General features: G+C 23.6%; 2 protein-coding genes and 2 non-coding genes across 4 annotated transcripts; 2 read left to right on the top strand and 2 right to left on the bottom strand.

Moving 5' to 3' along the window:
- Positions 1 to 936: 936 nt before the first annotated feature.
- Positions 937 to 2,521, bottom strand: PCHAS_1305400 (translocation protein SEC62, putative; the record flags this gene model as incomplete). Its single annotated transcript, XM_016799083.1, has 3 exons — positions 937 to 1,041; positions 1,263 to 2,294; positions 2,507 to 2,521. 3 exons carry the CDS (start codon positions 2,519 to 2,521, stop codon positions 937 to 939), a joined length of 1,152 nt encoding a protein of 383 aa, XP_016654425.1.
- A 1,885-nt stretch (positions 2,522 to 4,406) lies between these two features.
- Positions 4,407 to 4,495, bottom strand: PCHAS_1305420. The gene has a single exon. It is a non-coding gene; the product is annotated as a tRNA-Sec (tRNA).
- A 1,132-nt stretch (positions 4,496 to 5,627) lies between these two features.
- On the top strand, positions 5,628 to 5,701 carry PCHAS_1305440. Its single transcript has one exon. It is a non-coding gene; the product is annotated as a tRNA-Met (tRNA).
- Positions 5,702 to 7,683: 1,982 nt separating this feature from the next.
- PCHAS_1305500 (metacaspase-2, putative) lies at positions 7,684 to 13,572 on the top strand (the record flags this gene model as incomplete). Its single annotated transcript, XM_016799084.1, has 7 exons — positions 7,684 to 7,828; positions 8,149 to 12,303; positions 12,450 to 12,897; positions 13,011 to 13,092; positions 13,204 to 13,283; positions 13,377 to 13,413; positions 13,519 to 13,572. The coding sequence occupies 7 exons, from the start codon at positions 7,684 to 7,686 to the stop codon at positions 13,570 to 13,572; spliced, it is 5,001 nt and encodes a 1,666-aa protein (XP_016654426.1).
- Between the last annotated feature and the right edge of the window lie 223 nt (positions 13,573 to 13,795).

Genomic DNA, 13,795 nt, shown 5'->3' on the forward strand with positions numbered 1-13,795 from the left:
TAACTTATTATCAATAATAAAGTGTAATTTTCAAAATATGAGCTATGTTTTATTTGACAAATTTTCCTGTTCTTCTACTTATATTTCTAATTATATCTTTATATATTATATCTCCTTTTTTATATAGATATAATTTTATACGCTGTTTCTACTTCCAATTTTTATATAAATCGTTGTTAATAAGATGTGATATTCTTTTATTTTTTTCTCGACAATTCATGCTCTTAAAATTATTTTACAGATTTTCGACGCTTTTTCGTAAATGTGTATAAATGCAATATACTCCATAATTATTATATAATCAATTGGCTTTCTACAAACGCATAAAGAATTAAATTTTTAAATATCGTAATAATTAAATAATTTTTTTAAGTACCAAAATTAATAATATATTTTTTATTTCTTAATATCACACTTAAAAATAAAATTTTTAAAGCTTGGTAAAAAAATAATTAAAAATAATGTAAGAAATATATTTTATTTTTTGGGGTGTGTTACTATTTCGTATTATTTTAAAATACAAAATGTAATTAATAATATATTTACAAATTTAAATATGTAAACAAATATATAAATTTATAGTAACGAAATGCCACAATAAATGTTCTTAAAAAAAGGAAAGGAAGAAAAATGAGAAAAAATGAAAAGGTGTAAAAAAATGCAACAAAATAATATAAGGGTTAACAAAAATAAATGTATTAAATTTTAATGTGGAAACCATTCATATAAAATAGTTCGTAAAAAATATTTTATTTATAAGTAGGTGGAAAATACGCCCAAATCAATTCTTGTGGTTTCATTGGATTATCTATGTATATATATACATATATATATACTTTTATTTCTATATTCAATTTAGGAAGCACTATGTCTGCCCAGACAATACTTTAAATTTAAAAAAAATGGTAGATAAATATATGGATTTATAATTTTCTCTTATTTTTTAATTTTTTGGAAACATGCCTCCTTGTGGGCCTCATCTAAAACTTCCTTTGTTGCCTTGGAACATTTTTTCTTGTAGCAATGTGATTTTATAATTTTCTAAAAAAAAATATGTATATAAAAATGTTACAAAAGTGGTAATGAAAAGATTAGCAACTAAAAACAGAAATGCATTATTTTATTAATAAATTGTCAAAATAAAATAAACATATCCTTCCCTCAAGACGAATATTCTTTCATCAATTGGGATTTCATTAAAATAGTATTTTATTCACTAGTATTATTTTACTATAATAATATATTATCTTTCTTTTACATACCTCCATACAATCACATTTTAAGAAGCATCTTCTAACTAATTCCTCGAAAGGTGGGAATCCACATTTTTTCAAACAGTCATAATTTTCCTCATTTTCATCATAAATGATTTGATCTTCGGGATCTTCAGCATCTTCGACCTCTTCTTGACCCTCAAATGTGGCTTTTGAATCGATAGATTTATACATAAAATTATTTTCTGGACCGTCAGATAATTTTTTATTACCCCATTCTATTATATCAATAAAAGATTGCTTTGCAAAATTTTGAATATCAGAAATAGAATGAGTTTTTCCTAACTGATGTATACCTATAGCTACTAAAACAGCAGTAACCATTCTAGCAAATACTAAAATCCAACTATCATTTCTACGTTCCCACGAATGAAATGGAATAAAGGATTCAACAATACTGCATTCTTCATCAAATAAATTTGGAAATATCCAATAGTCAATACCAAAAAACCAAAAATAAAGAAAAGCGACTAGTCTTCCAACTATTATTGCTGATAAAAATGTTATAAATACAACGGATAAATGCCATAATGCCAATTTCAACTTCAATGGCCAAACAGGAAACATACAACATATTAAAACTATTGAGATTAATGTCATTAACATAAAATACTGTAATTTCCTATTCCTTTCATAAACTAAAATATAAAAACCTGCTTTATCAAAATTTTGCTTTGCGGTCATAATTAATCTCTTTGGCCATTTGGGTCTTTTATATACTCCATTTTCATCCATTTCATGTATCCCTTTAAATGGTTTATATTGAGCTTTATATATAAAACCTCTTTGTATAAACAAATCACCAAATTCTTCTATATCTTTAATTTCCGATAAATTTCGGTTTCCTATTAACTTTGGAAATTTTTTCTTTAAAACATCTTGATTGCTACTTAAAAAAGCTGCAAAATCATCTCCTCTGAAATACTCAACTGCTCTTTTTCCAACTTCAGCTGCACTTTTTACTTTCACCCCTCTATCAAAGGCGAATGCCAGCAAATCAAACATATCTGAATGTATCTCCTAAAAAATTATAAATCAAATTATACCCATTAATACGACCCAAAATAAGTTTGGATTTATCAAGCAAACATATTCATTCACATACATCGGCATTTATATAATATATTATCATGTGTATATGCAGATCCCTTTTTCACACACATATACAAAAGCATGCAATTTTCTTATTTAGTAAAAATATTCACAATCTAAACAAATGCATATAACATTACCTCTACGTTATCCATCTTATCCTAATTTATTGATAAACAATAACACTAATAAAAAGATATGTTAAGAATTATAGAAGTAATAAATTTGTATGCAGTTTTTCTGTGAGTTATACGACCATTCTAATCCAATAATGTATTTATATATCTTTATTAGTTTCCCACTATTATTTTTTTGCTTTTAATTCATTAATATCAATTAAAAAATATCCTTTTTATTATGCTCTTATATATGTATTCATATGCAGTTAATACCTCTTTGCTTATTATTGTATAACTTTTCAAAATATAGTTTTTCTGATTTGTTTCTATATATTTTTTATTTTTCTTTCTAATATTATTTCAAATGTATTCATTATTAATTAATAATTCCTTTCGTTTTCCTTCCTTTTTCTTTCCCTTTTTTTTGGGTAAGCGACGTATAAGTCATATATTTTTATTTATTATTATTTTTTTTAATAATGAAATATATCTCCACAAAATAATATTTTATGTGTAAAGAAGAATTATTTTTTTGTTCGCATTCACTTTTTTTGTGCTTTTATGTTCTATTATATATACATAAATATATAATTATTATAATATATTAGGATACTATTTTTATGCACATATCATCATCTTATACTGAAAAACCCATATTTAAAAAAGTAGGGTAAATATTCTTCCCATAATTAAAAAAAAAAATTAATTAAAATTTCACAAATAAGCTAAATAAAAGTAATAATACACAAAACAAGTTAATATACGTCCCTCTACGAATAATATATACATTAGAGTTTTGACTGGTATATATTTATTCATTTAATTATAATTCTGTGTATTATTTTTAAAATAGACCATAAGAATTAACTTCATAATTTTATATGTATTAATTATTTTTATACTGTATATGTGTATTTAGTGTTGCTTATTTTACCGATTATATCGAATTGTTAATTTGTATTAAATCCCCATTTTGAAGATTAATACTACATATATTTATAAATTATTTATAACAATAATCCACAATACAAAATTGAACTAAATCTTACATAAATATATCCTTTACAGATCGTGATTTTTAATATATATTTACCAAACAATAGACGAAAAATAAAAATGTCATACCTTCTTTACACTTCTAAAAAATGCAACACGAAAGAATATGCTACACATTTCCATAGCAAAAAATTACTTTAATTATTTGCTACAACAAATATGCTAATATTTTTTTTCTTAAAGCATTCCTTTTATATAAATTAAAATTCTTTTGGGCATTACAATATAATGCATAGATTAACACACATTACAATTCATATCTTTTTTAATCATGGGACCTAATTTCCTATATTAAATGTGAACATATAAAATCTATACGTTTGTTGATATTTACTAAATAATACTTTTTTATTCATTTTGCCAAAGCAACAAATTCATTTTTTATAAAATATGGAATTTATTGCGTTTTACATATATAGATATGTGAACTATGTTAAAAATATAGGAGGGTATATAATCTAATATGCTTTTTATTTTTCTATATATAATACCTAATTTGTGCAATATGTGTGTTATACATGTTGTTACCATTTTGTGTTTTTACATTTATATTCAATATATTTATACCAAATTAATAACATCTTGTGTTATCTATGTAATATAAAAATAATGCTTCAAGTAGGTTTATAACTAATCTAAATTTATTTTTTAAGCATTGGAAAAACACATGTATATTTACGTATTTATGTATTCACAATTATTTATAACTATATAAATGCCATTCTCACTTTTTATTTCATAATATACCCCCTTTTATATTTTTATTTTATAATATATATATAAGAAAAATATCAACGTAATTTTCCATATTTGGTGTTCCTTTTTCGGCGCGCTTGAATTTTTACGTTAAATAAAATTTCATATTCGCACCGAAGGAGGAATCGAACCTCTGTGCAGTGACCTACACCAAATGATTTGAAGTCATCTTTAGCAACCATGCTAACTCATCGGTGCACCGTTATTTTTGCTTTTTTAAATCTTATACATATTTCATACAAATAAGGAATACTACATATATATATTTCTATAACATATAATTTTGTGTTATTATATATATACATAATAAATAATAATTGTTATAATAATTCCTATACATACGCGCTTTGCTATTTCTTTAAGATTTTTCAAGATTCCTTAAAAATTGCATAATCCATATGCTTTATTCTTTGTAAAAATCACGATAAAGGGAAACAAAAAGAGTTTATACCAATTTTTAGAAAGCCAAATCGAAAGCATTAGGATTAATCACACTATATTAATATATTATTTATATATTGTATCGTATTATAATGCCCATTATTTGCATATGCATGCATTAATTAGTAGTGTCTTAGCTCTATCAAGCCATATATAGGAATTTATAAAATATGTTTTTTTTATGTTTAAATATTATATATGCATTGCCATCCAATTTTATTCATTTTGCAACATTAGTAGCTGCTTATTATTCATAAACTGCTCGTTAAATCGTGCAATTATTCAGGGGGATGTATAAAGTTTTCGATGTCAGTTATTTATACCTTATATTATTTCTATTCTTGTTGATTTTATATATAATTTGTATTTAAACATTATATGCGAATCACCTTTTAGTATAAATCCATAAATAAACCAACCACAAAAAACATAAAGATACATAAAGTAGAAACGGGTGTTCACATTCTACTATTACATTTACTTAATCTATTTTGTTAATAATTCTATATTTTATTATCATTAACAGCATAAAAATATGGAAATTAAATAGCTACAATATACCTTATAAAAAACATACTAAAAAATAATGTATATATTTGCATTTTTCAATTTTTATACCCATATGTAAAGGTTATACATTCTTTTAATATTATTTTTAAAAGCCAAAGAATTTAAAATTTAAGCGCATATGGAATCATGTTAAGGTAAAATACCAGTTAAAATTTTTATAAAGCCAAATTGTATTAAGGCGTTTAATATAAAAGAAATAATAAAAATAAATTTATTTATATTTCACTCTCTATATATATATTTGTATGCACATGCACCATTTATATTTTTTTCATAAACAAAGTACCAACATGACTGCAAATTGCCAAAAGTACAATATGGGTAATTGGCGCAGTCGGTTAGCGCGCGGGTCTCATAATCCCGAGGTCGTGAGTTCGAGCCTCACATTACCCAATTTTATTATCTCCACTCATTAATATTTATCTATAAATTTTATAAGAATTAATAAAATTTTATATATGGATTAAATATATAATTATAAATTTTTTATAAAAATCAAAGCACTATATTTATTATATAGAGTATTAATATTCATTATGAATATATAATTAACAATCCAATTTAAAAATTATATGTTTATAGTAATATATAAATTTATATGCATTTATTTGGCCACAAAAATATAAATATATTTAACATCCCTTTATCTCGCAATTATTATTGCATATATATATATATATATATATATTTTTTTTATGATATTCAAAATATATTTGTATAACTTATCGCATTCAGTTAATACTTTCTAAATAATGAATAAATGTAATAAAAAGCGATAAACTTATTAGGTTATCTAATAAAAATTGATTTCTATATAATCAACTTGAACAAATCATAAAAATGTAAATGAATATAATACGAAATTGTTTTATAGGCATATGGCTATTTCCATGTTTCGTGCTACAGCCAAAATTTATAAAAAACAATATTTTTCACAAATTTCATAAAATGAAGTTACATAAATTTATATAATGGTATTTCTCATATAATAAAAATTAACAGAAGCTTTTATATGATTTTTGTTTTTATTGTTGTTTTATTTAAAGACAGGAAATATATCATTGAAGTATTTTTTTTTCATTGGTAAAATTTAGCACACTTCAGTTTGAGTTTTTATTATTTAGCGTTTTTATGATTCAAAATATTAAACATGATATCATTATTTTTTTATTTGATATATTTCAAACAAATTAAGTGAAGTGTAACGCTAAATCGTCCAATAATGTTTATTATCTTAAAAATATAGCACTGTAATTATATAGAATGCAATTTTAAAAATTATAAATAAAATTTCAATTTATTATAATACCTATTTTCTTTAAAAAAAGTTCAATCGTATAAATAGCAACGCATTATTTTTTTCGTCAAAAAAAGGAAATATGTGCAATTTTACACATCTATAAATTAATAAAAATTTGTTTTAATTTAGTGTAATGTTGTTTTCAAAAGGAACAAATTATTTTGTGTGCAAAAAAGTATGCACTTAGTAATGTATTTTGTGGAATTTCATAAATGTTGATATACCAAAATATTAGATTATATAAAGTATTAAATATAGTGATTGTTTCACACAATTGTGTAGAATGGAATAATTATTAATTTTAAAATATTAGATTTGCATTTTAGAAAATTCAAATTTTTTTTACTTAATAAAGTGTATATTTATATTCCTTGTGCACACCATTATGTTATTTCCAATGGTAAACAAAACAACAAAACCCTACAATTTGAATTAAAACGACATTTTATAAAATAATAAATATGGAAATGCATAGATTCCCATATTTTTTGGCTTAATTTTCATTTAGATTTTACTAATTACTATTTGGTGTAGTTTTTTGGATTATATTTTCATAACCGTATGCTATATTGGTGTACTTTTCTGGTTGTATTATTTTAACAACCGCATATTATATTGGTGTACTTTTTATGCACGGTATAAAATTGCAACAAATTTTTAATGTTTCATAAAATAAAAATAGTGAAGGAATCATAACATTACCCATATACTATCTGCGTGCATATGTATGCGTAACTAAACGGATGTTGGAAAATATACCCAACGGTTTTTATTACTTTTTTCTAAAATAAAAAATAAAATATTTGGTTAATATATATTTTTAATTTTTTCTTTAACAAAAAAATAACATAGAAATTTTGTAAAGATAGAACACATTTTATTTTAATTTTGTATATCTATAAAATATCTTTTAAAAAAAAAATAAATCAAATTTGTGTATTCAGTGAATACCACAAAGAAAAACAATTAGATATAATGCATCTATAATAATTTCTAATATTCTACACCACTAAAAATATATTATTTATTTAAAACTAAAAATTTTTAAATCTAATATATAAATTGTGAAATTAAAATGCGGGATATGAATATCTATTCTCCGCTATATAGCTCTTATGAAAATATAAATATATATAAACGAATCAAGAGAATCAGTGATAATAGTGAATTATCTACCGCCAATATATCATGTGGCGCCAAGGGGAAGATATTAGTGAAAGGTATATTATTTAAAAATATATAAATACTTTAAAAATGTTTTATGTGCACATATATTAATGCTTATATACTAATTGTGATAAATCATCTATACACAAATTTTACATATTTACTTTTTAAAATATTCAAACACGGAATGTTTATATAAGCCCCTATACATATTCATGAGATGTCTATATTTGTAACTTATGATAAAATAATATTCATTATGACTACATATACATGAATACACATATGCCTATTATTTGTGCTAGATTATTTTTTAAAAATATATTTTAATATATACGCAACACATTATTATTTTTTTCGTCAATTGCTATAGACGCTGAAAATGAAAAAGTAGGACCCATAAATAAAAATATGACAAAAAATTTAGAGAATTTAGAGAAAAATGAAAAAAGTCAAATCGTGCGTATTCCCCCAAGAGGAAATAATATAAAGGACCTATTTTTTTTTCAAAATATCAATCAAGAAAATTCCGCATTGAATGGCTATAATATACCACCAAATAAAATGATTAATTCGATAAACCCAATAAGTTATGCTTACTTAATGTCTAACAAGAACAGTTTTTATAATAACGCCGAAAATTATGTTAATAACTTAAATAACACACTAAAAAATCAAATTAATAATATACCTAATGGTGATAAGAACTACACAGAAAGATACGTTTTAAATGGGAATAATAACGCTACAAAGCCTAATGTTTCAAAAAGTGTAGATAAAAATAAAGGAAATAATTATATACCCCACAATGGTCATAATTTAAAAAATAAAAATAATATGCTTTATAATTATGGAAATTATATATATAACAATTATAATGAAGAAGTTTTAAATCAATACAATCAAAACGCAAACATTTATAGAAGTATGTCTTGTGACAATGTCAATAATACTAACAATAGATATTCTCAGCCTTTCGATAATAATAAATTAACATTTTTGGGTCCATTTGTACCATTAATCCCCAATAATAACATAAAAACAAATACAAAAATGCGTCATGGAAATAATATGATAAATTTATCATTTATTCCAAAAAACAATGTTCAAAGGCGGAGTAGTTCGTATTTATTAAACCCATTAAAAAAAGACAAACAAGATTATTTAAATGTGAATAGAAAATCATTGAATCCAAATGACCAATTAAAAAAATATAATAATAAAAAGTATTCCTTTAATTTTTCTGATTATTTATCATTTTGTGAAAATCCAATGAGAAGTGCATCCATAGATCAAAGTGTTGGTAGCTCATTTTCATACGTAAGGCGAAAAAGAGGTAAGGGCCCATCTACTACAAATCGAGATAGAAACAATACCTTGACAAAAATATATAACTTTTTATTTCCTTATAATCAAAAAGAGGCCCTTGAAAAAAAAAATACAATAAAAAATTACAATCCTAACCATAATTCTACCAATTATACCCAATTAAAACACTCAAACAAAAACGAATCATTTTGCATAATAAATAGTAACTCAAAAGGGGAAATACAACATTTATACAATGTCAATAATAGAAAGAATAAAGAAAATAATAGTAACATTTTTAATGAAAATTCTGCCCACAATTCGTTTATTAACGGAAATGGCGCCATATCACCCTTTAATAATATACAAAATGAAAGCACAAACAATACCTATAACAATTATTATGAACATTATAATCCTGAACAAATGAAAAATCCCTCTTTCTTATATAATACACATCATAATAATATGAATTTGGGAAAGCAACATTTATCTAAAAATAACATTCCCAATGAATTACCCTTTAAATATAACCAGTATGATGATAAACATAAATATCACACAAAAATGGGAACTAGTATTTATAAATTTACTGATCAAAATGGAATTAAAAATAAAGAATCGAATATTACGGATCATCGAAATTTATATCATTCAAAGATGAATAACACAAATTCTCCTATTCAAAATTTAAAAACAAATTATTCGTCAGAAAATACAAGTAAGAACAAAAACAATGCAAAAAATGTTGATCTTAAACCCGAAGAGAAAAATATCACACAAATTGGAAACGACAAAAACCATATTAACTACAATTTTTATAACAATAACTTAGTAATGCAAAATGATAATATTAACAATTTTGATAAAAATGGAAAAAATCAAAATATGATTAAAAATTCAAATGTGCAACAACACATAAATTGCATTCTCAAAACAAACAATAATCCAAAGGGCATGAATATGGAAAACACAATTCTCAATAATACTTATAAAAATAACAATATATTATATTCACCAAACCAATACAATAATGTTAATACAAATAATGATGCACAAACTTATCTTCAAAATATAGACAAATTTTATTGCGATAAAAATTATAGCAATGTCAAAGATGGCATATCTGGTAACAACGAGATATATGGAAAAAATCCACTTCAACACAAAGATAGCCTTTTATTAAATTATCAAAATGCTACTCGACAAAGCCAAATAAACGCTAACAATGTTAAAGGAAATATGATACGCTCAATTTCAGCTTTTGAAAAGCCTATAAATAAACTAAAAGAGTATAATATTGATAAGCTTCTATACTCCAAAAGTAACACATGTAATGTAGATAATGATAAAAAAGAATATATTCCGTTTGAGCAAGAATTAAATCCTAATTCAATAAACCAAGACTCTGCTATACCAAATAATAAAAATACAAGGCTTAATCCTTTAGAAAAATTAACATCAAAATATAGTGTGGAAAATAAAAATAATGCAATCCATGAAATAAATAATTTATTTAATAACCCCAATGTATTAGACACTGCTGATAATGATGATAAAAATAAAAATACTGAAATGACTTCGAATCCCGATTTAGCACAAGAAAATTTAAATGGGAACAATATTGATCTTATAAATAATGATTTATTAAATATAAAAAAGAATATAAAGGATTCACATGAATTTGACACAAAAGAAAGCGAATTAAATATCAACGACATAAAATTTAATGCTCCTATTATGAATTCACATGACCTTGATTTTGAAACGTTGAAAAAAAAACATAATAGAATTAATAGTGGAAATAATGCTAGTGCAATTGATGGCATTAATGAAATATTATTGTCCATGTCAAAAAGGCGCAATGAATTAAATCCCCCATTGAATGCCTTAAATGAAGAACCACAAAACAATGATTTACATGAAAAACCAAAACACAGTAAACCTAATAAATTAGTAAAAACGAAACAGAAAATAAAAGGTAATATTTTAGAAACCAGTTCCTCTATTTATAATCTAAAAACACAAAACCATCAAAATTTGGATAGCATTGCCAAATCTCAGGAGTCTATGTATTTTAAAATGAAAACTCTGACGGAAGTAGAAAAAAAAGCACTAGGTGATGATTATAATAACGCTACAGTGTATAAAAAATTTGATCCTTGTAAAAATAAAATCGAAACAGTAGCCAGAATTCATCAAAATGATACAAACGATAATGATTTTGTACCAAAAAAACTAGTAATAAGTAGTGAGTCATTCCGGTCTTTTTTTAGTAAACATATGAATGACATAGAAGATCTAAATAGTTCAGATAACAGATTTATAGAAAAATTTGAACGTCTTAAAAGTAGTAATAAAGATACAAACAATTTATGTAACCTAAAAAACAATACTGTTAATACTACTAAAAAAAAAGTAACTAACTATAAAATGAATGCTTCCAGTGAATTGACTACAACGGGATCAGAATCACATTACTTAGGAAAAAAGAAAGCTTTAATAATTACACTAAGCTATAATGGTTTATTGGAAGGATGCAAAAATGATACTATTCAAATATGTAAGCATTTAGTAGAATCCTTTAATTTTAATGAATTGACATTATTAAATGATTCTAATTTTTGTTATAAAAATTATGTTGCACAAAAAGCTACTAAAAAAAATATTATAAATCATTTACGTGATTTTATTATTAATTCTAATAATGGTGATATTTTATTTTTTTATTATTGTGGTTATTCTACCAAAATTATTGATTCAAAATTTAATGAGAATAACAATTTTGCATTATTACCACAAGATTATTCTAGTAATAAATATATATATTCAAATGAAATATCCCATATAATTAAAAAATTAAAAGGAGGTAAACAATTATGCATTATATTTGATACTACTTATTCATCATATTTTGTTCCGGCACCTATATCTATAACATATAATAAAAGAATAAATGCAACTGAATTATCCAAAAATGAGCATTTACCATTTTCGTACAAGAAAAATACTTATTCATTTAAAACTTTTGGAAAAATTAAAGATAGACACACCGATCCAATTTATGTAGAACATCTTAAGAAACCTGAAAGCAACAAATTCCCAGAAAAAAAACACACAAAAGATGAAAATCAAGCCCTTGTTCCATCCATATTTTTCTTCTCTCCTGATTTTCGAGATAGGAATGAATATGAGTTGCTCATGAATGGGAAAGTTAGGGGTAAGTACCTTTGAAAATGAGAATCAATATGTACATTACACAAATTCGAAAGTCAAATATTCGAAATAAAAAACAAAAATATATACATTTCATTTATTTGTATGCCATCACATTATGATATCTCTCAATTTTCGCTTCCTTTACAGGCTTATTAACATATTGTATAGGAAAATCCATAGAATTGTTGAAATCGAATTTTTCATATCATGACGTATTTCTCTTATCATCTCAAATACTTCTTAATATTAAAAAAAAATACAAAATCAAATATATAAATTTTAGATTATCTTTCCTAAATGAGCATTCTCCCGATGATATAAAGTTTTTATCGCATGAAAGCCTTTATTTATACAAAAAAAGACAAATCGACGAACCATTATGGAAAACATCCATACGATTGGGTAGCATAAATGAATCGATCAAAAGCAAATTTAGTACGAAAATGAGTGAACTCTCGCTAAACATATCAAAAATGTGCTTATTAATTTTTATAAAAGACATTCAATTTTTCTCAAAAACTAAAATCGATACTTCAATTGAATATTTTGTAAGTTGTTTTATTAAACCAAAGAATGTAAATATCCTTTGTGTCAGGTAATGCATGTACCAAATGCCCATCATATGCATATATATGACAAACTATTCAATTATTCAAAAAAATTAATATATATTTTATCTTATCCCTTCCTGCACATATTTTACATTAGGCGAAAAAATACAAAAACCCAAAAAATTGTTAGGGATAAAATATTTTTCTTGGAATACATTGTTTTAGCACTTGCTAGCATAGTAAACATTTCTTAAAAATAATATAAAATTCTTATTATACATATTTTTTATGTCAAAAAAGACAATGCTTTACTGTTTAATTATATAATGGAATCTTTGCCTTTTCTACAGAAAAATGCCAAATTTTATGTGGAACTTTTTAAAAAGAAGAAAAAAAATTATTTTGTTGCCCGAAGCGTCTTTAATATAAAGTAAGAATATCCTAAAAACAGACTCAATTGTATGAACATATGAAAAATATAACAATATGGAATCTTCAACTGTTATTTATTTACTTTTTTTAGAAACACGGATGGAAGATTTTCTTTAGTTGATGAAAAGGTTAGAAAAAATATAAAATAAAATTAAAAAATATTCTATATGCTACACATTTCTTTCCCTTTTCAATGTTATATATATTCATGTTTTTTTCTTTCCCTTTTTTAGGAGAACATCATTGGTATCATAGATTTGAATGTAAAACACATAATAGAGAATTAGTATCTTTTGGTTGCATATGTATGATTATTATTTTTTTAATTTTTATGAAAGTTGATTTTCAAATTGTTTTTATAACTATGAATGTTCATATTTTTTTGTTTTTTAAATTGATTTTGTATTTATTAACATAAAACTTGTCCATTTGTGTTTTTATTTTTAAGTTATTTGTATTTCACCATAATTTATTATTAATTCACGGGTGAACATTTTTAATTTATGAAAA

The sequence above is a fragment of the Plasmodium chabaudi genome (assembly GCF_900002335.3).
Source record: "Plasmodium chabaudi chabaudi strain AS genome assembly, chromosome: 13".
NCBI lineage: Eukaryota > Apicomplexa > Aconoidasida > Haemosporida > Plasmodiidae > Plasmodium > Plasmodium chabaudi.